We start from the raw sequence: 25,006 nt of genomic DNA, 5'->3' as shown, positions 1-25,006 counted from the left end.
ACTGGAGACAGTAAAAATATCAGCGGTTTTGTGGTTGGTGGGGTGGGGGTGGTAAGGGAAAGGGAGGGATTAATTAATTAATAGGCAGAGCACAGGGATCTGGCTGTTTAAGGGAAAGGGAAGGATTAATGGAGTAGAGGGATCTGGCTGTTTATGGCACCTCCGCCATGCCTCTCTCTTGGTCCCGCACCTGCCATGTAAGACGCCTGTTCCAGCTTTGCCCTCTGCCATGCGTGAAAGCTCCCTGAAGCCTCCTTAGAGGCAGATGGTACCGCGCTTCCTGAACTGTGAACCAATTAACCCTCTTTTTTCTTTGTAAACTACACAGTCTCAGGTATTTCTTTATAGCAGTATGAGAACAAGCTAATACACAAATGAAAAGGCTGCCTTTTTTTTTTTTTTTGGAAACAGTCTTGCTCTGTCACCCAGGCTGCAGTGCCGTGGCATGATCACAGCTCACTGCAGCTTCAGCCTCCTGGGCTCAAGAAATCCTCCTGCCTCAGCCTCCTGAGTAGTTGGGACTACAGGTGTGCACCACCACACCCAGCTTTTATTTTTGTAGAGACAAGGTCTCCCTGTGTTCCTCAGGCTGGTCTCGAACTCCTGGGCTCAAACAATCCTTCCACCTCAGCCTCCCAAAGTGCTGGGAGTAAAGGCGTGAGCCACTGCGCCCACCGAAAGGGATTCTGAACTCTGGTGACTCTGACCTGAGCCTGATGGGCTTCAATCACTACTCCAGCTGAACTCACACTGACTGGAACCTGGATTCCCGGTCACTGGCAAACCCAAACCCAGCCCCGTAAATTCCCTCCAGGTAGAAGCACAACTCTGGTGAGAGGAACAGGAGGTGAGAGGCTGGATCTATGGTGGGTGGCTTGTATAGGAGGGTCTGAGTCTTTGTGAATTGAGTGCTATGTCCCCACACTCTGGGTTTTGGGCCTGTGACAATGTAGACACAAAGTAAGGCCAGAAGTACAGGGACCCTTCCCAGGCAGACTCGGGTAGGCTGGGGCAATGCAAACCCAGCTGGTCACCAGAATGGCCTGGAGGGAGAGCCCCACCCTAAGGAGTCTGATTGTCCTGTCCTGGAATGGACCTGGGAATCTGCGTTTGTAGCCAGTATCCCCTGTGACTGACATTGCTGCATTGATGAGGAAACCATCGCATTGAGGGTTGCAAGGGCTCCTGGCTTTGAACTGGGGAGGAATTCAGGCCTATGGTCAGAGACTTGAGTCTCTGACTAAAGCTGCCAGAGCTAACAGAGCAGGGCCTCTGGGAGCCAGATGGGATTAAAATCCTACTGAGCTGTGTGACTTAAGGCAAGTGTCTTAACCTCTCTGTGTCTCTGTTTCCTCATCTGTACCATGGGATGACCTAGCTCACCTTGCAGGGATTTTGCAGGAGGAATTGATTGAATGAGTCAACATACAAGGAATGCTTTGCCTAGTGCCTGACAATCCTAACAACAATGCCATCTATTATTTGAGATCCCAGGAAATCTCTCATTTGTAAACGGCGTCCACGATTTCCTACCACAATAACTGTTCCTTTCTCTGAGTGAGGTCTCTGTGATGTGCTGAAAATCTTCTGCCTGTGTATCTCATTTCCCCACTGGCTCCTCCAAGTCAGCACCCCCCAAGATGCTTTTCCTCACAGCATTTAGCAGCCACACCAGAACTCATCACAGTCCCCAAGCAGCTGTGAACTGAAGGGTCTTTTAGGTCTTCATCCCTATGGGACAGGGCTCCTGAACCCTGCTAGAGAAAATGCTTGAGCTAGGGCCCAGACGCAGTGGCTCATGCCTGTAATCCCAGCACTTTGGGAGGCCGAGGAGGGTGGATCACCTGAGGCCAGGAGTTCAAGACCAGCCTGGCCAACATAGTGAAACCCTGTCTCTATTAAAAATACAAAAAATTAGCCGGGCATGGTGGCACATGCCTGTAGTCCCAGCTACTTGGGAGGCTGAGGCAGGAGAACCGCTTTGAACTAGGGAGGTGGTGGTTGCAGTGAGCCGAGGTTGTGCCATTACACTCAGGCCTGGGCCACAAGAGCGAAACTCCATCTCAAAAACAAAAAAAAAGGAAAATGCTTGAGCTTGGGGAAAGGGAGGTAGAATCATTGGTTTCAAAATACGAAAAGAAAATGGGCCAAGTCTAAAAGCATAAATGATTATGTTTTCATAAAACATGGTGTGCCAACCAGTCAACTGTGTCTTAGTTTAACTCTAAGAAAATTCTATTAAAAGTACATTTAACTGTCCATCAAGAGATAAATGGCCACACAGAAAGTGGTCTATCCTTTCAGTGCATTATTCAGCCACAGAAAGGAATGACGCCCGATTTCACGTTACATGGCTGAGCCCCAAAACCGTCATGCTGAGTGAAAGAAGCCAGACAAAAAGGCCATCTACTGAACCATTCCATTTGTGTGAAATGTCCAGAATAGACACATCCATAAAGACAGAAAGCAGATCAGTGGTGGCCAAGGACTAGGGTCAGAGGCACCAGAAGTGATTGTTTACTAGGTATGGGATTTCTGTTTGCAGTGAGGATATTATGAAATTGGTTGTGGTAATGATTGCCAAACTCCATGACTATCTTAAAAACCATTGAGTCGTACGCTTCATTTTAATTTAATTACGTATTTTTTGAGATGGAGATGGAGTCTCACTCTGTCGCCCAAGCTGTAGTGAAGTGGCCCAATCTCGGCTCACTGTAACCTCCACCTCCCAGGTTCAAGCAATTCTCCTGCCTCAGCCTCCTGAGTAGCTGGGATTATAGGCGCCCACCACCAAGCCCAGCTAATTTTTTTGTACTTTTAGTAGAGACGGGTTTTCACCATGTTGGCCAGGCTGGTCTTGAACTCCTGGCCTCAGGTGATCTGCCCACCTCGGCCTCCCAAAGTGCTGGGATTACAGGCGTGAGCCACCACACTGGCTGAGTTGTGTGCTTTAAATGGGAGAATTGAGCCAAGTATGGTGGCATGTGCCTGTAGACCCAGCTACTTGGGAGGCTGAGGTGGGAGGATCACTTGAGCCCAGGAGGTTGAGGCTGCAGTGAGCTGTGATCACACCACTGCACTTCAGTGTGGGCAACAGAGTGAGATCCCGTCTTTAAAAAAACAAAACACCACACCTTGAAACCCAAAAGGTGTGGGTGGAGGTGAGTTTGAGGGAGAGAGGCAGAGATGTGGGACCTAGAATGAACACTGAGCAGGTGTGGGCAGGCCCTTGGCCTCCCGAATTACTTCCTTGTCCTCTTGGGAGGCTTTGAACCTGGAGCTTTGAAAAACCCACTGCTGCTGGGGTAAGAGCCGTTTCCAAAGGCCGTGCTAAGCCAGGCCTCCCACTGGCTTTTCCTAATCTGAGCACTAGGAAAGACAAACCCAACATCAGACTACACAACTAGACAGTAGTGATGGTTGCGCAATGTCATGAGTGGACACGATGCCACTAAACTGAATACTTTAAAGTGGTTAAAATGGGCCGCGTGCTGTGGCTGATGCCTGTAATCTAGCACTTAGGGAGGCTGAGGCCGGTGGATCACTTGAGCCCAGGAGTTTAAGACCAGCCGGGACAACATAGTGAAACTCCATCTCTACAAAAACAAGAATTAGGTGGGTGTGGTGGCACAGTGCCTGTAGTCCCAGCTACTTGGGGGGCTGAGGCAAGAGGATTGCTTGAGCCTGGGAGATGGAAGCTGCAGTGAGCCATGACTGCAACACTACTCCAGCTTTGGTGACGGATTGAGACTTTGTTGTTGTTGTTTGTTGAGACAGAATCTAGCTCTGTCGCCCAGGCTGGAGTGCAGTGGAGCGATCTTGGCTCACTTCTACCTCCTCCTCCCGGGTTCAAGTGATTCTCCTGCCTCAGCCTCCCAAGTAGCTGGGATTACAGGCACCTGCCACCATGCCCAGATAATTTTTAAATTTTTAGTAGAGATGGGGTCTCACTGTGTTGGCCAGGCTGGTCTCAAACTCCTGACCTTGTGATCTGCCTGCCTTGACCTCCCAAAGTGCTGGGATTACAAGCATGAGCCACCATGCCCAGCTGAGGCCCTGTCTTTTAAAATCAATGAAATGCTTAAAATGGTCAATTTTATGTTTTTAAAATGTAATCATACCGCAATTAAAAAGAAACAACCACTACACCATGTTGCCTTCTGCCCCCAGATCTCTGTTTACAAGGCTAGAAGAGTAGGCAAGCTCCTTTTTTTTTTCCCCTCTAGGCTTTTTTTCTCCTCATTGGTCAGGAGCCCCCTCCCCTCCTCTCTGTCGGGTGGGGTGCTAATATCTATTGGAGGCTTCTGATTGGCTGGATCTCTGTTCTGACTGCCCCCCCCCCACCTCCCCTTCTACTCTCCTGGGCTGAGAGAGTGGGTTAAAGCTGAGCCCTCCTCTTTGGGGAAAAAGATTCCTTTCAGGACCACGCCGAGCTGCTCTGGAGCCTGAGGCTGGTGGCACGGGGCTGACCCAGAGAGTGATGCCGGACCCCATGGGGCTCCTCAGTCTGGTCCTGCTCTGGCTGCTGATGGCAGTGACTGCGGAGGGTAAGTAAAACTGCTGCGTGTTCCTGGTCCTGTCTGGAGTGAAGCGAGGGGCAGCCCAAACGCGCCTGGGACTGTGCTTTTGTAGCCAGATGCCTGTTGACCTGCCTTTCCACTGTCACCTCCTGTTTAGCTTTTCATGGGGAAGAGGAGCGAGAGATGACAGGTGAATCCTCAGCTCTCACTCACATGCTCCACCAGCATCCTCTGGAAACTCAGACAGGGCAGGGGTTGGGGAGCTTCAGAGACCACATATGAAGCCCTGAGTGAGAAAATGCTGCCTTCTGGGCCTACTGAGCTTGAGCCCAGGAGGTCGAGGCTGCAGTGAGCCGAGATCACACCACGGCACTCCAGCCTGGGCGACAGAGTGAGACCTTGTCTCGACAACAACAAAAAGCAAGTAATCTTAATTTTCGTAGAACCCACACATACAAATTTTTAAAAAGGCAGGTGAAATTAATAACATATTTTGCTTAACCCAATATATCCAATATATAATTAGAAAACGTCATGAATAGAAAGTATTAATGAGATACATTTCCCATTCACATTCAATATATATTTTATACTTATGACATATTTCAGTTTGGATGCTACATTTTCATAGCAAATACTTGATCTGTCTTTAGATTTCTTAAAACATAGCGTTGAGAAAGTAGGTTTAGCTACTGTGCTAAGTTGTTTGAAACATATTTGAAAGTTTTCTTTTTTAAAAAAATAGTTTTTGTAGACACGGGGTTTCACCATGTTGCCCAGGCTAGTCTCAAACTCAAGCAATCCTCCCAAAGTACTGGGATTACAGGCATGAGCCACTGTACCCGGCTGAAAGTCTTCTAATAAGTGAATGGAGTATTGGTTTTTTGTTTAAGTAAAATTAAATGAAAAGTTTCTCTGTAACTAGTAACATTTTGGATTCTTTATAGCCACATACTGGACAGCGCAGGCCAGATTGTGGGGTCTTTTAGTTGTTGTAAATGATGTAATTGTTTTGATATTTAGGCTTTTATTTCAGCATATAACACTGCCTGGCGTGCCATAGGTGCTCGGTATATTGTGTTGGTTTCATAAAAGAATGCACACTGATCAGAATTGACAGCTGAGAAAGCTGAAATGGGACTCCATTTCATTTGCTGGCTAGAGATGACATTGATTTCGGTCCATTTCAGATCTCTTCCTAGAAGTACATAGGATCTGATTGAAGAATTTATTACCTCCAGTGTGCAGCGTTTTCCCATCCTTGGTTAATCTGTTATGAATTTATCATGGCATGAACTTCATTTTTCTGAAATTTAAAAAATATTTTAAATGTGTTTAAGTGCTCAGGAAATGGAAGGGGTACAGGCTTAATACAGGCACAGTGCCCTCAGAGCTCCGCTCACTTCTGCAGGTCATGGTGGATGGAGGCTGGTGGGCCAGGCTGCTTTGTAGCCTAATCGAGCAGTAAAGCAGATGTAGGGATTGTCTGTAGAGCAAACAAGCAGAATGCTGGGCTTGTGCACAATGGAGAACGTAATGATTATGCACACATATGTTTAATTGGGTGCCCAGTGTCCAAGTGATCAAAGAGTTGAAGGAAAGTTGGAATGGAAATTGATTGGGTTGAATGTCTTTCAAATGTGGTTTTATCTGTTGATACTCTACTTGAATGCAAAGAATATTTTGTTAGACGTGCCAAAATATTTAGGGGGAAAAAAAGCCCTGCCAGAAAGCCTACCATGTTCTACTGTTTCAAAGAGTCAAAATAAAATAGTATATAACGCACCCCCGCCCCCCACCCCTCCCCATTTTGGAGAAACAATTTGTTTTTCCGTTTTTTTTTTTTTTTTTTTTTGAGACAAGGTCTTACTCTGCTACCCAGGCTGGAGTGCAGTGGTGCAATCTTGGTTCACTGCAGCCTCCACCTGTCGGCTCAAGCCAGTCTCCCACCTCAGCCTCTTGAGTAGATGGGACCACAGGTATGCGCCACCACACCCGGCTAATTTTTGTATTTTTTTGTAGAGAGGGGATTTCGCTATGCTGGCCAGGCTGGTCTCGTACTCCTGAGGTCAAGCCCTCTACCCACCTCGGCTTCCCAACGTACTGGGATTACAGACATGAGCTGCTGCCCCCAGTCACAATTTGTTTTTTGAGGGATTAAACGGGTCAGCATGTGTAGCAATGACCAGTCGAGGTGCAGCGGAGTGGTTTTGAGGATGGAAGTGGTATTATTGAAACGCTATCCTATGGACACAGCTGCAGATAAACGCCTGATTAAGGCACAGGAGGGCACGGGTGGTGCCTGGGAAAGATCCCGCAAGCCGCTGGCAGGAAGGGGAAACAAGGCTTGAAAGTAGGTGGAAATGGAATGGCTGGATGGCGGGAGGGAGGGAGGGAGGGGTGCTGGCCTTCCCAGGGAGGGAGCTCTGGGAATCCCTGGCAGTTTCCTCAGCAGCCTGAGCTGGGGGCCGAGGGGCCACCTCACCACGTCTGCTCATGCCCTGGTTGTTCTTTGCCCCTTCCATGGTGGGAGAAGGGAGACACTCAACAGGAAGGAACACCAGCTCCTGCTATTTCCTGCAGCAGCCTCTTGGTCTTGCTGGTGTTCCACTCATTACTCATTCGCTCACTTACTCTCTGATTCATTCAGGATGAGGGTATGGCTGGGGATTCTGGAGCCAGAGTGCCTGGGTTCAAATCCCAAGGCTCCACTGTTAACCAGCTGTGTGCACCTGGGCAAGTCACTTGGATGAATAGGAGAGAAGAGAGGGTGGGTGAGTGGATGGATAGATAGGGAGAGTGGATGAGTGGGTGGATGGATGGATAGCAGGGGGGAGTGGGTGGGTGGATGGATGGATAGGAGAGGGTAGTGGGTAGGTGGATGGATGGATGGGGTTTGGGGGGTGGATGGATGGATAGGAGATGTGGGAGTGATGGGTGGATGGGTGGATAGGAGGTGGGAGTCGTGAGTGGATGGGTGGATAGGAGTTTAGAATGGTGGGTGGGTGGGTGCATAGGAGGGGTCTGGGGGTGGGTGAGTGGGTGGATGGATGGATAGGAGGGGGTAGTCGGCAGGTGGATGGATACGATGGGGAGTGGGTGAATGGATGGATAGGAGGGGGGTTGGGGGTAGGTAGATAGATGGATAGGAGGGGGAGTGGGTCAGTGGGTGGATGGATGGATAGGAAGGGGTGGTGGGCGGGAGGATGGATGGGTGAGTGGGTGAATGGATGGATAGGAAGGGGGGTTGGGGGGTGGGTGTATAGGAGGGGTATGGGGAGTGGGTAGATGGATGGATAGAGGGGAGTGGGTGGGTGGATGGATAGGAGGGGTGTTGGAGGTAGGTGAATGGGAGGGGGGGTGGGGGTGGCTGGCTGGATGGATGTATAGGAGCAGGGAGCTGGTGGGTGGGTGGATGGGAGTGGGGATGGGTAGATGGACTGATGGATGGGAGGAATGGAGACCTGCATTTGTTGATGGAATTGGCAGAGCCTGCTGACATATTGGAATCAGGTGGTGGGTGATGAGGGGTGCTTCCACACGAATGATTGCCAGCTTGAGCTATCAGGAATAATGGTGCCAGTACCCAAGATGGGCAAGAGCAAATTGGACAAAGGGTAGGGAAATGGCTTCCAGTCTTCGTGGCCCTCCCTCCCCTGAGGACATTTCACAAAGTCTGGGGAGAGCTGGCATTATCACTCCTCATCTTCCTGGAGTAAGGTCAGTGACCCACAGCGTGGGGCTATCCTGTGCCTCTTTCTGGCCTCACTCTGGTTCCATCTGATTTGTGATTTCAGAAATTCCAGATTCGCAGGTGGGGCAGGCGGCCTCCTGCATGACTGCGTGCACAGGTGAGCGATTCTCTCAGGACGCCTGATCCCACCTCTCATGACCAGGAGCCTGAGCCCAGCATGGGGCCTGATGGAGGTGAAGCTGTAAGATGGGATTAGAGACAGCCCCAGAGGGCCCTGGCTATGTTCCCAAAGATACCAGTTGGGAGGACCAAGGCCAGTTCTGCAAAGGCCACCCACAGAGTTAGAGAAATGAATAGCAAGCTGAGAGTAAAATGCCTTAAGCCATCCCAGCCCCCAAGGCTTTTTCCTCATACCCGTGGGCCCCAGGTGGAATAAATGTCTTTGGTCAGGTGATGCTATTTGCATTTTGGAGTGGAGCAGATGAAAAAGCCTTGGGAACAAATTCTTTGGAAAGAGAGAAGCACCTTAGGAATATGAGGTGTGGTTCTGTCTCAAGGAAATTGACATGAAAATGTCAGTTCAATCACAAGCCATGGGGAGGGGTGAGATGTTATAATTAGATGTCACACTTGATCCCCTGGCCTCAATAGAAAGTTAGAGATTTGGCTTGAGAATTACAGACCTCTCTGTTCCCTAAATCAGCTCTTCCCCAGAGCAGTTACTCTCCTCACCCCCAGATTCCCCCAAGGCTGGCTAGCTTTACACCTTTGTCTTCTATGAAGACCAGGATAACAACCGCCGCCACCTTCTTCCCCACCCCGTACCCCCACCACCCCCGGCACTACTTGATATCTATCAAGGTGATAGGTGAGTAGTCAGACTCCCAAGGGTGGAATTCCAGCTGTGTGACCTTGTGTAAGTTAGTTAACCTGTCTGAGCCTCGGTTTCTTCCTCTGTAAAATGGAGAAAATAGAGTATTCACCTCAGAGTTGGTTATGAGGCTTAAATGAATTACTGTAGATGGATGCTTCTCAACTGGGGTGATTGTCGTCCTCCCTCCCTGGGGACATTTTGCAAAGTCTGGGGACATTTTTCATTGTCACAACTGGCCTGTGTTACTGGCATCTCGTGGGTAAAGGTCAGGGATGCTGCTAAATTTCCTGACAACGCACAGGACAGCCCTCACAAATAGAATTCTCTGGCCCCAACTATTAATAGCACCCAGGCAGAGAAACCTTGATATTAGAAGAAGGCCTAGCCCATGATGACACTGGCTAGCACTTATTGAGCACTTACTGTTACTATCTTTATTCTCTTTTTCACCCTTATGAGCATATGCAGCTATCCAACCTTTCCCCAAGCTGGGGACAGGCAGCTCGGAGCCCAGATGGAGAGAGAGAGGTGTGAGCAAGGATGCCCGTAGGTGGTGTGGTGATCCCAGAGGGCTGCAGATTGTCAAGGTGACATTGCTCTCTCTCTGCCCTCCAGGGTCAGCTAGGCCCCACCTCCCTGTGGGTACCAGATACACCTATCACTTTTCCACCAACACCAGCACCAGCCTGCAGGAGGTCCCGGTGGAGGAGAGTGGTCTTGGCCTCCAAGGCTTGGCTGTCCTTGATGTGCTTGGCCCGTGTCAGATGGCTTTATGGGTGAGTGTCTTTGGGCAACCGGGAGATTATTATGTTGACACTGGGGAGGACTAAGAGGAAGCCACAGCACCTCACTTCCAATTTCCAATTTGCTTAATCAACAGAAGAGCTTTCTGAGGAATCTTATATTTGGCAAGTGAGGACCCTTGAGAGGAATGTGGGAAAATGGTGCAATTTTGGTTGTAAGAGGTGCCACAGAGGGCCCAATGGGGGAATAGCAGAGGTGAAGGAAGGAATATTTTTAGGGCAGGTTGGGGGAGTTCCTTGGAGTGAGAAGAGCCATAGAAGGGGGGGGATACACTGTGCCCTAGGGGTGGACTGAGAACCATGTCTGCAAGTCCAAGGGTGTGCAAAGTCAAACCAAGTAAAGGCCTTTGGACAAAGGAAGAGACTGGGTGTAGAAGTCTACTCACAGGAAAGCCTGCCCTGGCCTGTTTTCTACTGGACAGTAGCCTTGCAGTACCTGGGTCCACAGGCTCAGGTTATAGGCAAACACTAAGGTCCAGTGGTGTTAGTCCTCAGTTAAGGCAGAATTATGTGCTAGGCCCACTTGGTCGTTGCAGATTTCTTTTCATTAAGATTTTCTGGAAGCTCCTCAATGTTCTTGCAAGCAGAAGTGCTTGCTCATTTGCCTCTGTCCCATTTCTGATAACCCTCATATTTTTCCTGGATAAACCCTCTTAACCCACATAAAAGGCCTTTTCGTTTCTGTTGGAGTCTCATCTCGTATTGTGATGCATATCTGTACTGACTGGAGCGCTTGCTAACAAGAGTTTCTCAAAACGGTTTTGTTGTATTTTCATGTAGACCACAGGATGAGATCTTTGATGGAGTGGCCCTGAGGTGCCTCTGAATTCTTAGGGTGTCCAGTATGTCAGAGCTGCTGCTTTATTAGTCTTTGCTATCCTTTGACACCCTTCAAAACACTTGCGGTTGTTTTTATCTGCAGGGCCGGTTTTCACAAAGCAAATTGTGTTCTGTTGTGGTTTTATTCATTTGTTTGCTTTAAGCATTTAAGAAAAGCTGCTGACTGGTGCGGTGGCTCATGCCTATAATCCCAGCACTTTGGGAGGCTGAGGTGGGTGGATCACCTAAGGTCGGGAGTTCGAGACCAGCCTGAGCAGCATGGAGAAACTCCATCTCTACTAAAAATACAAAATTAGCTGGGCGTGGTGGCACATGCCTGTAATCCCAGCTACTAGGGAGGCTGAGGCAGGAGAATGGCTTTGAACCTGGGAGGCGAAGGTTGTGGTGAGCCGAGATTGCACCATTGTACTCCAGCCTGGGCAACAAGAGCAAAACTCCATCTCAAAAGAAAAGCTGCCAATGTCAAATGTTGGCAAGGGTATAAAGAACTGGTGTATTTCAAAGATTCTAGGGGAAAATGGAAATTTTCTGGCCCCTTGGGAGGTTAATTAATTTATTTTTAGAGAAAAAAGTGTAAAAATCACAAATCTTCCAAAGAAGAAATTTTCATAAACTAAACACCTATGGCGCGATCGCCAGAGCAAGAAACAAAATATAACCCCCAGAGCCTCCTTCATCCTTCCTCTTGGTCACTTCTCCCAAGGGTACAGCTTTTTTATTTTTTATTTTTTATTTTATTATTATTATTTTTTTTTGAGATGAAGTCTTGCTCTGTCGCCCAGGCTGGAGTGCAGAAGCACAATCTCATCTCACTACAACGTCCACCTCCGCAGCTCAAGCGATTCTCCTGCATCAGCCTCCTGAGTAGCTGAGATTACTGGTGGTGTGTGGTGTGCACCACCACGCCTGGCTAATTTTTGTACTTTTAGTAGAGACAGGATTTTACCACATTGGCCAGGCTGGTCTTAAACTCCTGACCTTAAGTGATCTGCCCGCCTCAGCCTCCCAAAGTGCTGGGATTAGAGGCATGAGCCACTGTGTCCAGCCTGCCTTTTTTATTTCTATCACCGTAGATGAGTTTTGCCTGTCTTTGAACTTTTCTCTAATGGAATTGTACAGGATGTTTTCCTTTGTGTGTGGCTTATTTTTATTTTTTTAACTGTGATTAAAATATAATATGGGATACACCATTTCAACCATCTTAAGTCTGTAATTCAGTGGCATTAAGTACTGTCATATCATTGTACAACTATCACCACCCTCCATCTCTGGAACTTCTTCATCATCCTAAACAGAAGCTCTGTACAGATTGAACAGCAACTTCCAATTCCTGCCCTGCAGACTCTGGTCACCTCTATTCTGCTCTCTGTATGAACTTGCCTGTTTTTAGGTACCTCATATAAGTGGAATCACATAATACGTGACCGTTTGTGTCTGGCTTCTTTCACTTTAACATAACATTTTCAAGATTCCTCTCCATTGTAGGATGTAGCAGAACTTCATCCTTTAAAAAATTATTTTTCATTTATTTTAAAAAATAGAGATGGGGTTCCACCATGTTGGCCAGGCTGGTCTCGAAGTCCTGAACTCAAGTGATCTGCCTGTCTTGCCCTCCCAAAGTGTTGGGATTATAGGTGTGAGCCACTGCACCCGGCCAAAATCTATTACATCTTTTTTTCGTTTTCTTTGTTTTCTGAAGTGCAGTGGCATGATCTTGGCTCACTGCACCCACCACCTCCCCAGCTCAAGCGATTCTCCTGCCTCAGCCTCCTGAGTTGTTGGGATTATAGGTGCCTGCCAGCACACACAGTTAATTTTTGTATTTTTAGTAGAGATGGGATTTCACCATGTTGGCCAGGCTGGTCTCGAACTCCTGACCTCAAGGGATCCATCGAACTCAGCTTCCCAAAGTGCTGGGATTACAGGTGTGAGCCATCATGACTGGCTGTCTGAAATTTAAACAGTGAAATCAATTATTTTAGGGAGGATATTTTCCATTTTTAGAAAGTGTACCTTGTTTTGCAACCCCCTCCCCCCGCCATCACCATCACGCACACACACGCCCCATGGTGACACTGGGATATCCAAGTCTTCGTCGTGGGCAAAACCTTTGTCTGCTCTATGATGTAACACATTCTTGTTGGTACTGTATAGTCCCATGAATCCCTCAACCACACTTCCAGTGTCTTTTTGGGCAAAATGAGAAGTTTCCATACCTTTAGCAGGGAGCTGTAGGTACTTGACTATTTCAGTGAGACATTCAGCCTTCACCACCCAGGCTTTGTTACCTGGTCAAGGGAGGGGTCTCTCTGCCTTGCCCCCAACATGGGTTCATGTATCCTCCTGGGCCCTAGAACTGCTTTGTGGGTGGGGTGCTGGTGAGGTCCTGCGGTATCCCAGGAGAGGTCACTCACTCATGGTGCTTTCCGTTTCAGCTCCAAGACTTCCAGGTGACATCTATCCTGGGGGCCAAGGTGGAGCTTCTGAAGGAGTCGGAGAGCCTGAGGTAAGACACTTGGCCATGGGGCTGGGACCTGCCCACGATGGGGCTGGAGATGTGAGCCCTCTACCATCTTCCAACCACTGTCGGGCTCTGGGTGCACTGAATTAGATTAGGACAACCGGTTAGGGTGACCCCTCTGCAGCAAAGAGATGCCATCTTGGACTGAAGTTCAAACAAATTTCTGTATTTATGTTGACCTTGTCAAGCACCAATGAAGACCGCTGGGGGGTTGCCTTCATGTAGAAGCCTTGGGTGACTCCAGAGAGCCGTAGGTGCTCTTCTCTTACCTGGTGGGAGGAACTCATCCCATAGTTCTGCCTGTCACTGCCAGCATGTCCAGATTTCACGCCTGCCGATTACCCCTTGGGCATCGTTGTTGAGTGTGTTCTGGAAGACTCCAGCTAATGGGACTGCTGGGCCCACGGAGGTCTGCCTTTTCCCCTCCCCCACTCTGCCAAGACCCCATCGTCTCCCACCCCAAGCCAAGCCCCTCTTTTGTGACCCAGCCAAGCCTGGGATTCTGTCTGTGGCTCGTTTCCCAGGCCTCCCTGACAGTGGCCTCGGTGGCCTCAGAGCTCAGACAGGCCGCCAGGCTGAAGGCATCTCCTTCTCTGCAGATTCCTCTTCCGTTTTTATTGCAAATTCATTTGTTAAGAAATAAAGCCTTTGTCTAGGGATACCAGGATGGGGGATGCTGCTGAGGGACAGACAGATCCTCACTGAAAGGCAAGGGGAGGGTCTCCTCCAAGGGGACTATTGTCCCCCAGCTCCTCATCAGAAATGCTAAGTCAGCGGGGCCAGGGGTTGTCACTTCCTGGAGGCCAGACTGACACTTGCTATTCTGGGAGTGGTGGGCGCCATTAGCATTTCTCTCCATCAGGGCCTGGGACCCAGGGGGACTGCCTTAGGAAGACCCCCAGGCTTTAATTGGAGCTGGAGAGTGACCGCTGCCCCCCTGGAAAGTAGAAGTGGGGGCACATCTGTTCCACAGGGTTTTGTCTTGCTAGCCTGTAGGGTCTGGGGACTTGGCAGTTTCCCCTTCATCTTGGAGCATCTCTGTGTTCCACCTCCACGCACGGAAGGGGGACTTCACCACCCCTCACCTCCCGCCTTCCCCATCCCTTCACTCTGCAGATACCAGACCCAGGCACCTGTCTGCCAGGGGTAGGGCAGGCAGGAGGAGCACTGGGCTGAATTCTGGTGCCAGCTCCTCCCCTGATTCGCTGTGTGATATCCCCCAAGAAGGCCCCCGTCTCGGGACCTCATTTCTTTGTCTCAACAATGACAGAGTCTCAAGTCACTTCCAGTTCAGGGTTTCTGCAGCCTGTGACTGCAGAGCCAGCCTGCCTGGGTTCGAATCCCAGCTGGAGCCCTGAGCAAGAGACTGCATTGCTCTGAACCTGTTACCTTATCTGGAATGTGGGTAGAGGGAGGGTAATTACCTCCCTGGTGGGATCTGTAGGGGAGGGAAAGACTCCCTTTACCTTCCTGGATTCAATAGCTCTGTCTAGAAATGAACTGACATCAGGAGAAGAGGTAGGTAGATTTTTTTATACACTCAGGGACATTGTGGAATGAAAGAGTGACGGCCCCCCAGAGTAGTAGTGAGACTTGGGAGCTTATACACCATTTTCATGGGGGAAGGGGAGGAGGGAGGAAGGCAAGTTAGAGGGGAGTAGATGGTTTCCAGGAAAGAGGAAGAAGAGACAGGAGATGTGCTAGTGTAGGATGAAGTTTGTCTGGGTGTGGTGTTGACTTGCACCATCCTCTCTCAGGATGAGAGCTGCTCTCCCCAGGTGGATGCAGCTCCCTGGAGGGGATTGATGACAATTAGGTTCTTTTTGGGGGATCTGTCTTTAGGCAGAAGTGGGGAGTTTAGAGAAAGCCTCTCCCCACGTTTGCTGTTTCTCAACAAATACAGTCTTTGGTTCAAAATAGACAAGAGGCTAGGGTGCAGTGGTTTATGCCTGTATTCCCAGCGCTTTGGGAGGCTGAGACTGGAGGATTGCTTGAGCCCAGGAGTTTGAGATCAGCCTGGGCAACATAGCAGGAACCTATCTCTACAAAAAGTTTAAAAATTAGCTGGGCATGCTGGCTGCATGTCTGTGGTCCCAGCCCTGTAATCCCAGCCACTCGGGTGGCTGACTCGGAAGGATTGTTTAAGCCTACAAGGTTGAGGCTGCAGTGAGTTATGATCGTGCCACTGTACTCCAGCCTGAGCAACAGAGTGAGACTGGTCCACAAAAAACTCAACATACCCAAGTGGCATATTTTGGGGTGGCACATCCAGAACGCCTTCAGCTCCTTCTTGGGATTAAGTGAGGTGTTTTGGAAAGCAGGCAGCTTTCCAAAGCTTGGGGTCTCAGCCTTTTACTCTTTGACGCTTGTCTCCCACACCTGTCCATTTGTCCCAGGGGTGAAAAGGCTGGGGTGGCTCAGAGCACAGTTGGCTGCCCCAGAGCCCAGCTGCAGAAGGAAGAAAGGCTATCTGGTAGGGGGATGTGGGGTTTCCTGGGAGCTTCCCATGGGGGTTGACCTGTAGGAGGGCAGGAATGCTGTGGCCTCTGGCAGTCAGCAGGTGGCCTGGGGCACTGGAGGGTGCCTCTTGACCCGTCTGCCCTCCTGCAGTGCCGCCCTGGGCCGCAACCCACTCCGCTTCATCCTGCACTCTGGGCGTGTGGCCCACCTGTGTCCCCACCCTGCTGAGCCACGCTGGGTGCTGAACGTGAAGCGTGCTGTGCTGAGCCTCCTGCAGGGCCACCCGGGGGCCCACAGCCCCAACACCCTCGATGAGGTGAGGCCAGGAGATGGGAAAGGAGTGGGGGTGGGGGTGGCCGGAAGGCTGACCTGTCTCCCACCCTGTCCACCCAGGTGGACATCCTGGGCCAATGTCCCACCACATACCAGCGCCATGGGGACTGGCTACACAAGACCAAGGACCTGGCACAGTGCTCCCTGCGCAGGGGACACTCCTCGCTGCATTCTCAGGCCCTGCCTGGAGTGGCCGTGAGTGCTGGGCTGGGCTGGGCCCCTGACTGCTACTCTCCTAGACCCTCCTTTTCTTCTTCCTCCTCCCTCCTCCCTCCTCCTCCTCCCTCCTCCTCCTCTCCTCCTCCTCCTCTCCTCCTCCTCCTCTCCTCCTCCCTCCTCCTCCTCTCCTCCTCCCTCCTCCTTCCTCCTCCTCTCCTCCTCCCTCCTCCTCCTCTCCTCCTCTTCCCTCCTCCTCCTCTCCTCCTCCTCCTCTCCTCCTCCTTCCTCCTCCCTCCTCTCCTCCCTCCTCTCCTCTTCCTCTCCCTCCTCTCCTCCCTCCTCTCCTCCCTCCTCCTCCCTCCTCCTCCCTCCTCCTGCCTCCTCTCCTCCCTCCTCCTCCTCCCTCCTCTCCTCCCCCTTCCCCCCTCCCTTCCTCCTTCCTCCCTCCCCTCCTCCTTCCTCCTCCCTCCCCTCTTCCCCCTTCCCCCCTCCCCTCCTCCTTCCTCCTCCCTCTTCCTTCCTCCTTCCTCCTCCTCCCTCTTCTCTCTTCCTCTCCTCCTCCCTCTTCTTCTCCTCCTCCCTTCCTCCCCTCCTCCCCTCCTCCTCCCCTCCTCCTCCCCTCCTCCCTCCTCCTCCCCTCCTTCCTCCTCCTCCCCTCCTCCCTCCTCCTCCCCTCCTCCCTCCTCCTCCCCTCCTCCCTCCTCCTCCCCTCCTCCCTCCTCCTCTCCTCCTCCTCTCCTCCTCCCTCCTCCTCTCCTCCTCTCTCTTTCCTCCCTCCTCCCTCTTCGTCTCCTCCCTCCTCAGCTCTTCCTGTCCTCTCTGCAAATTCCTTCTCTTCTTGGTTCTCCTTCCTTTACCTCCTCTCCTCCCTTCCCCTTCCCTCCCCTCTTCTCTTTCCTTCAAGAAATTTTATTGTATGTATGTATGTATGTATGTATCTATTTCCTTAGAGACAGAATCCCACTGTGTCACTCAGGCTGGAGTGTAGTGGTGTGATCATGGTTCAGTGCAGCCTTCAACTCCTGGACTCAAGTGATCCTCCTGTCTCAGCCTCTCGAGTGTAGCTGGGACTACAGGCACAAGGCACCACTCCTGGTTAATTTTTTTATTTTTATTTTTAGTAGAGATGGTGTCTTGTTATGTTGCCCAGGCTGATCTTGAACTCCTGAGCTCAATTGATCCTCCTGCCTCAGCCTCCCAAGTAGGTGGGACTACACCTGGTGGGACTACACCACCATTCCTGGTTAATTTTTTATTTTATTTTATTTTTAGTAGAGATGATGTCTTGCTATGTTGCCCAGGCTGATCTTGAACTCCTGAGCTCAAGCATTCCTGCCACCTTGGCTTCCCCAAGTGCTGGAACTATGGGAATGAGCCACCGCACCCGCCCCTCTGTCCTCTTCCCCAAGCCCTCCTCTACACCTCTGTCTCCAGCTCCCTGAAGAGGCAAGCGCTTTGTAAATACTAAACATCTGCAGGAGGATGATAAGTGATCATTGTTCATGTTGACTTGTTATCAAAAGTCTCAGCATCTGAGAGGTGGAGGTGGGCCTCTGCTGATTTGAATGTTTTCATACATTTATCACTTCTCTCCTGGGGGTCACTGTCTGCTAGACTTTCTTGCTTCCCCTCGTCCTTGTCACCTCCCATCTGCCTTTGCCTTGGCTGCTGTTGCCACAATCCAGGCGAGCCAGGGGTGGGTGATGCTGGGATGCAGCCCTCAGCATCTCCTCCCCAGCCTTGCTGAGAGAAGGATGGGGCCTGTGGCTCTGATGGGGCCCTCATTCCTCCTCCCCTGGGTTCCAGCTGGGTCTTGTGGATGGCTAGATCCTGACCTCCGCTGTCTCTTCCCCTCTTGGTCTGCAGCCCGGCCTGACTTCCCGCCTGACCTGCGTCCAGAACTTCCGGGCCGGCGTGCTGCGGGAGGCCTCCTGCACAGAGCTGGACGCTGCAGGGCCACTGTCTGCAAAGGCGAGCGCCGTGCAGATGCGGACCCTCTCCTCACTCAGCCTGCTGCACGAGATGTCCCAAGATCCAGCGGGCACAGGTGACCTCAGCCTTCCCTGGTGGCCACCCCCTGACCGTGGTGCGAGGGTGGTCTGGCCATAGGGACTCAAGCAGGCCCAGGCTCCATCCCTGTGTCCCGGCCTGGACACCTCTGACCTATTTCTGAAAATGGTCATCATCAGGAGAGTTAGCCACTTCTAGAAGATTCTTCAGGCTCTTTCTGCCGGTTCAGATCAAATGGTCCTGGCTTGGTTGAGCCCCTTTTCCCTGGGATGTCCTTGGTGAAGATGGAATCTTCTGTTTCTCAACCTTAAATTCAGCAACCCCTCAGTCTGCCCATTTTAGGGGCAAACTGACCCAAGTTTTCTGATTTTCCAGAAAGTTCCTGCTAACACATAGCATTACCTGGGACTTGGTGCCCTCCTACAATTTTGCACAGGATGAGACAAGCGAGGCCTGTATCTGGGGGGAGGATTGCTTTTCCATGTTTGGAAACCAGTTATCTTCCTGAATGATGAAATAAGAACGGTTATTCTCACTGCTGGGATTTTGGAAGGATTTACTGTGGGCCAGTAGCTGTGCTGAGCCCTTTATGTGTATTTAATTTAATTCTCATCAAAACCTCATTAGGAAGGTACTGTTATTAGTTAAATTTAAATAAAAATTTTGGCTGGGTGCAGTGGCTCCCAGCACTTTGGGAGGCCAAGGTAGGCGAATAACTTGATTTCAGGAGTTTCGAGACCAGCCTGGCCAACATGCAGAAACCCTGTCTCTACTAAAAATGCAAAAATTAGCTGGAAGTGGTGGTGGGCACCTGTGATCCCAGCTACTCGGGAGACTGAGGCCAGAGAATCGCTTGAACCCGGGAGGCGGAGGTTGCAGTGAGCCAAGATCATGCCACTGCACTCTAGACTGGGTCACAGAGTAAGACTCCATCTCAAGAAATAAATTATTTATTTATTTATTTATTTTGAGACACAATCTTGTTCTGTTGCCCAGGCTAGACAGCAGTGGTCCGATCAGGGCTCAGTGTAGTCTCAGCCTCCCCAGGCTCAGGTGATCCTCCCACCTCAGTCCCCCAAGTAGCTGGGACTGCAGGCACATAGCACCATGCCTGGCTAATTTTCATTTGTTTGTTTGTTTGTTTGTTTTTGTAGAGACAGGGTTTCATAAACCAGGCTGGTCTCGAACTCCTGGGCTCAAATTATCCTTCCACTCCAGCTTCCCAAAGTGCTGGGATTACAAGTGTGAGCCGTTGTGCCCCACCAATTAAATTTTTCGGATAAGTGACCTACGGCTCAAAGAGGTCAAATGACTTGTCCAAGGTCACTCAGTCAGTGAGAGGCAGGGCTGGGGCCTGGACTCCTGCCGTGTGTTCCATAGCCCTGGCTGGTAATTGTGTTTGCCTTGAAGGGCAGGCTCCCAGCACCCCCAGGGGAGAACCCTCTAGATGGGACCTTGGCATTTTCCTGGCTTCACTCAGCACCACGGGACGCCTTCTAGGATCCCAGCTTGGTCTGCCCTCCCTGCACATCGACCCTCAGCTGCAGAAACTAGCTGTGCCTGAGGGCATCCAGGCTTGCCAGGACCCAGTGGTGTCCCACTGAGTTGGATGAGATTTCTTTTTTTTTCCTCCTTTTTAACAGCTTTATTAAGACAGAATTCACATACCATACAATTCAGCATTTAAAGTGTACAGTTCACTGGTTTCTAGTATATTCAGAGTTGTACATCCATCATCACCACAATCAACTTTATTATTTATTTTATTTTATATTTTGAAATGGAGGCTTGCTTTGTCACCCAGGCTGGAGTGCAGTGGCGTGATCTCAGCTCACTGCAACCTCCTCTCCCAGGTTCACGCAGTGCTCCCGCCTCAGCCTCCGAGTAGCTGGGATTACAGGTGTGTACCACCATGCCCGGCTAATTTTTGTATTTTTAGTAGAGATGGAGTTTCCCCATGTCAGCCAAGCTGGTCTCAAACTCCTGACCTCAGGTGATCGATCCGCCTGCCTCAGCCTCCCAAATTGCTGGGATTACAGGCGTGAGCCACTATGCTAGGCCCCATTATTATTATTATTATTATTATCATCATCATCATTATTATTATTATTTTGAGATGGAGTCTGGCTCTGCTGCCCAGGCTGGAGTGCAGTAGCGTGATCTCAGCTCACTGCAACCTCCTCCTCCTGGGCTCAAGCGATTCTCCTGCTTCAGCCTCCTGAGTAGCTGGGATTACAGGCACCTGCCACCATGCGCAGCTAATTTTGTGTTTTTAGTAGTGATGGGGTTTTACAACCAGGGTGGGCTTGAACTGCTGACCTCAGGTGATCTGCCCATCTTGACCTCCCAAAGTGCTAGGATTATAGACATGAGCCACCGTGCCCAGTCTTCAACTTAGTTTTTTAAAGAGGCAGTCTTGCTCTGTCACCCAGGCTGGAATGCAATAGTGCCTCCACCTCTCTAGCTCAAGGGATTCCCCCAGCCTCAGCCTCCCCATTACAGCTGTGCACCACCATGCCTGGCTAATTTTTTAAACTTTCTGTGTAGAAAGAGGGTCTCGCTGTGTTGCCCAGGCTGGTCGCAAACTCCTGGTTGCAAGTGATCTTACTACTGCAGCCTCCCACAGTGCTGGGATTACAGGTGTGAACCACTGTGGTCCACGTTAATCAACTTGAGAACACTGTCACCACCCTAAAAACAAACCTTGTGCTCATGAGCCCTCATCTTCCCAGACCCTGGCAGCCACTCAACTACTTTCTTCCTCTGATTTTCCTGTTCTGGGATTTCATATAAATGTGGTTATGAAGTGTGCGCTTTTCTGTCTAACTTCTTCACTCAGCACAATGTTTAAGGTTCATCCATGTTGTGGCCTGAATTGGAATGTTTTCTTTTTCTTTGCTGAGTAATATTCCATTGTATGGAGGAGTTTTTTCATATTTTCACTGTCATTCCCAGGAGGCTTTTGGAGTCAGAACTCGATTCTAATTCTGACTCTATGTTGTGTGACTTGGGCTGATAGCGTCTCTCTGTGCCTCAGTTTCCTTAGCTGTAAATATATGGGTAGGTCACCCCTTATCCCATAGGTTATGGGGAAAGTTACAGAAAATGGTCAGCTGGGCACAGTGGCTCAAGCCTGTAATCCCAGCACCTTGGGAGGGCAAAGGGAGCAGACTGCCTGACTCCAGGAGTTCGAGACCAGTCTGGCAACATGATGAAACCCCGTCACTGTGAAAAATACAAAAAATTAGTCAGGCATGGTAGTGTGTGTCTGTAATTCCAGCTGCTTGGGAGTCTGAAGTGGGAGGATCACCTGAGCCCAGAAGGTCGAGGCTGCAGTGAGCTGTGATCGCGTCACTGCACTCCAGCCTGGGTGACAGAGTGAGACCCCTTCTGAAAAAAAAAAAAAAAAAAGAAAAAAAATCATCACTGCCTTTAGCTAAGCACCTGACACGTGGCGTCTATGAACGTTCACATCCTCCTGGCCCCATTCTTTAGGGCCTGATCCCAAAGGCACACTCGGGAATGAGACTTTATCCCTCCTTGAAGTTCCGCACTGGGTTCAGATGGCCCTGACTTGGCCCTGTCCTTCTCCCTGGGTTGGAGTCATCTGGTTCCCAGCTGTCATGGGAGAATTCTCCTTAGGTTTGCAGATTCTTGGCAGGTCATCAGGAGTGTGTTTTCATTCATGCTTACCCCAAATGCCTGTCTGAGCACCTGTTGGTGCTAAGCACTGCTGGGGCTCTGGGGACAGGGCTGTGATCATGGTCGACTCCATTCCTGACACACTGAGGCTGACACCCTCCTGGGAGGGGGGAACCACAGATGGGGGGAAAAAACCCAGTCAGGGTGGCTTGAGACTGTGATCTGTGTCAGGAAAGAAGTTAAACAGCTGCATGACAGCCAGTGACTTAGACGGGGTGGCGGTGGGGTGGGGGTGGTCGGTAAGAGGGCCTCTGAGGAAGTAATGATTTTGCTGAAGGATAAGACAAGATCAGCTTTGGGAAGATGCAGGAAAGAGCATTCAGGGAGGAAACAGGAAGTGTTTCCCTGGGGCGGGAGCAACCTCTGTGTGTCCCAGGCACCTGGGGGGCTAAGGAGAGGTCTGAGGATTAGATGGATGAATGTGTGCACCTGTGTGGAGCCGGACACACTGTGAGGGCGGGTGCCCCGGCCTGCAGGCGGCCAGGGGGTGGTGGACAGCATCTAGAAGGCGCACGCCTTTGCCAAGGAGCACTGAAGCTGAGGGAGGTGTGGATTGTGGATTCGAGCGTAGGTCTTTGACTGAGGTGTGGGGGTCCAAGCGGGACTTAGGAAAGGTTAACACCATGGCTGTGTGCAGAGCAGAGGGCAGTTTCTGCCATCACCCATCGTTATTAGGAAGCAGTCACAGGACTGAATGCATGAGAGAGATGAAGATTTATTGTTTTGACAAGGTTATGTGTGACATGGTACAAAAGGACACAGTTAAAATGAGTCCCCCCTCTCCAGAGGCTGACACCATTCCTTGCTTCCAGTATACTCTTCCAGACAAATTCTGTGTACTTACAGATACATAGGCGACTGTGTCTATTTGGTTGGTCTGGTGTTTTGTTTTGTTTTGAGACGGGGTCTCGCTCTTGTGGCCCAGGCTGGAGTGCAGTGGCGTGATCTCAGTTCACTACAACCTCCACCTCCCAGGTTCAAGCAATTCTCCTGCCTCAGCCTTCCATGTGGCTGGGACTACAGGCACCTGCCACCACGCCCAGTTAATTTTTTGTATTTTTAATAGAGACAGGTTTCACCATGCTGGCCAGGCTGGTCTCGAACTCCTGACCTCGGGCGATCCATCCACTTTGGCCTCCCAAAGTGCTGGGATTACAGGCGTGAGCCTCTATGCCTGTCTTAGAGCAGTCTATTTTTATTTTTGAACCATACACTGTTCTGCATCTTGCCTTGGTCACTCGATGGCTTGGAGATCTTTCCAAAGCAGGGCGTGTCCTGCTGACCTGTTTCTGTTAAAGGATACTCAGCGTTGGCCGGGCACAGTGCCTCATGCCTGCAATCCCAGCACTTTGGGAGGCCGAGGCGGGTGGATCACAAGGTCAGGAGATTGAGACTATCCTGGCTAACACAGTGAAACCCTGTCTCTGCTAAAAATATAAAAGAATTAGCCGGGCATGGTGGCAGGCGCCTGTAATCCCAGCACTTTGGGAGGCCGAGGCAGGCAGATCACAAGGTCAGGAGATCAAGACCATCCTGGCTAACACGGTGAAACCCCGTCTCTACTAAAAATACAAAAAAATTAGCTGGGCGTGGTGGTGGGCGCCTGTATTCCCAGCTACTCCAGAGGCTGAGGCAGGAGAATGGCGTGAACCCGGGAGGCGGAGCTTGCAGTGAGCCGAGATAGGGCTCCTGCACTGCAGCCTGGGCGACAGAGTGAGACTCCATCTCAAAAAAAAAAAAAAAAAAAAAAAAAGATACTCAGTGTTCCCTGGTGTGAGTGGTCCACAGTTTGTTTGCCCAGCTCCCGCTGGTGGGTACATAGGTGCTTCCCATCTTAGGCTGTTTGCAAGGATGGTGCCATGATTTCCCTCTAGACACCCATCTTACCTGTTGCCTGAAACATGCTGAAGGAAGCATTGGTGGGATGGGGGCAACTCCCAGAGGGCTTTCTAGCTCACTCTGGCCTTTCCCCATATGGTCATCCCATCAACCTCTTCCCATCTCAGATCCAGATGCTGGAGATGATAAAGACATGACCCCAAGCAGCCTGCTGTATGAGTGGGAGGAGACACCATCCCAGGCCATGGTGGCCACCGCAGCCACGTTAGTGAGGAGGCTGTGCCTGGCTCAGACCACTAGCTTGGAGGTAAGTGGCTTCTCCAGCCCCAGGCCAGAGTCTTTCTTGGCCCTGAGTCCCTAGGACACCTTCCTCTTCCTGCCCATATCATGGCCCATCCTCTCATATTTAATGTCAAGGCTGTCATGTATGGGTGGGTAGGTTGTGCACTGCACAACTGTACCTCATTGCAAAAGCAAGGAAATCTAGATGTTGTTTGCCAAGCCAGTGCCCCAGTCCAGGTTGGATGTGGGCAGAGGGGAAGCCTTTTCTCCTCTGTCTGTCTAGGAGCATACAACAGTCCTCTTGACTTGCAGTGTAACCTCCCAGACCTAGCCACATGTGAGCCTCAGCATTGAGGACTTCCCACAGCAAAGTTAGAAACACATGGCCCAGGCCTCCTTCAAAACTCCTGGCTGTTTCAAGTCAAGAGGCAGATGTGACTTTGAGACTTATGGCCAGTTCCTTCCTTGGTGATCATCAAGAATCTGAGGTCCTGAGGCTGAGCTGTGATGATGAGATTCTCCTCCCCAACTGTCTTTTTCTGAGAGAGGGCCTTGAACCCACATGTAAGCTGCAAAGCATAAGAGAGATGGTTTAGCATGGTACAGTCCCTGGGGGAGGAAAGTGATGTGTCATTGGATTGAAGACTCGCCCAAATAATCTAGGATAATCGTATCTCAAGATCCTTGACTTAATTACATCTGCAAAGATCCTTTTTCCAAATAAGGGAAATTTACAAGATCTAGGACGTAGGACACAGACATATAATTTTGGGGGCCTCCATTCAATGTTCTACAATTTTTTTTTTTTTTTTTTTTTTTGAGACAGAGTCTTGCTCTCCCCCAGGCTAGCGTGCAGTGGTGCAATCTTGGCTCACTGCAAGCTCTGCTTCCCAGGTTCACGCCATTCTCCTGCCTCAGTCTTCCGAGTAGCTGGGACTACAGGCACCCGCCACCACACCTGGCTAATTT

General features: G+C 50.5%; 1 protein-coding gene across 1 annotated transcript in view; it reads left to right on the top strand.

Annotated features, from left to right (window-relative positions):
- Nucleotides 1-4,350: 4,350 nt before the first annotated feature.
- Nucleotides 4,351-25,006, top strand: part of LOC711656 (uncharacterized) — a 153,994-nt gene continuing 133,338 nt past the window's right edge. Inside the window, exons 1-8 of the mRNA XM_077987269.1 lie at nt 4,351-4,547; nt 8,318-8,371; nt 9,704-9,864; nt 13,167-13,237; nt 15,863-16,028; nt 16,106-16,240; nt 18,071-18,251; nt 23,923-24,062. Of these exons, the coding sequence (XP_077843395.1) occupies nt 4,481-4,547; nt 8,318-8,371; nt 9,704-9,864; nt 13,167-13,237; nt 15,863-16,028; nt 16,106-16,240; nt 18,071-18,251; nt 23,923-24,062 (975 nt within the window). The 5' untranslated portion in view covers nt 4,351-4,480. The remainder of the gene's footprint in view (nt 4,548-8,317; nt 8,372-9,703; nt 9,865-13,166; nt 13,238-15,862; nt 16,029-16,105; nt 16,241-18,070; nt 18,252-23,922; nt 24,063-25,006) is intronic.

Source organism: Macaca mulatta, chromosome 20, assembly GCF_049350105.2.
Source record: "Macaca mulatta isolate MMU2019108-1 chromosome 20, T2T-MMU8v2.0, whole genome shotgun sequence".
Lineage (NCBI taxonomy): Eukaryota > Metazoa > Chordata > Mammalia > Primates > Cercopithecidae > Macaca > Macaca mulatta.
This window is presented reverse-complemented; position numbering and strand designations above follow the sequence as displayed.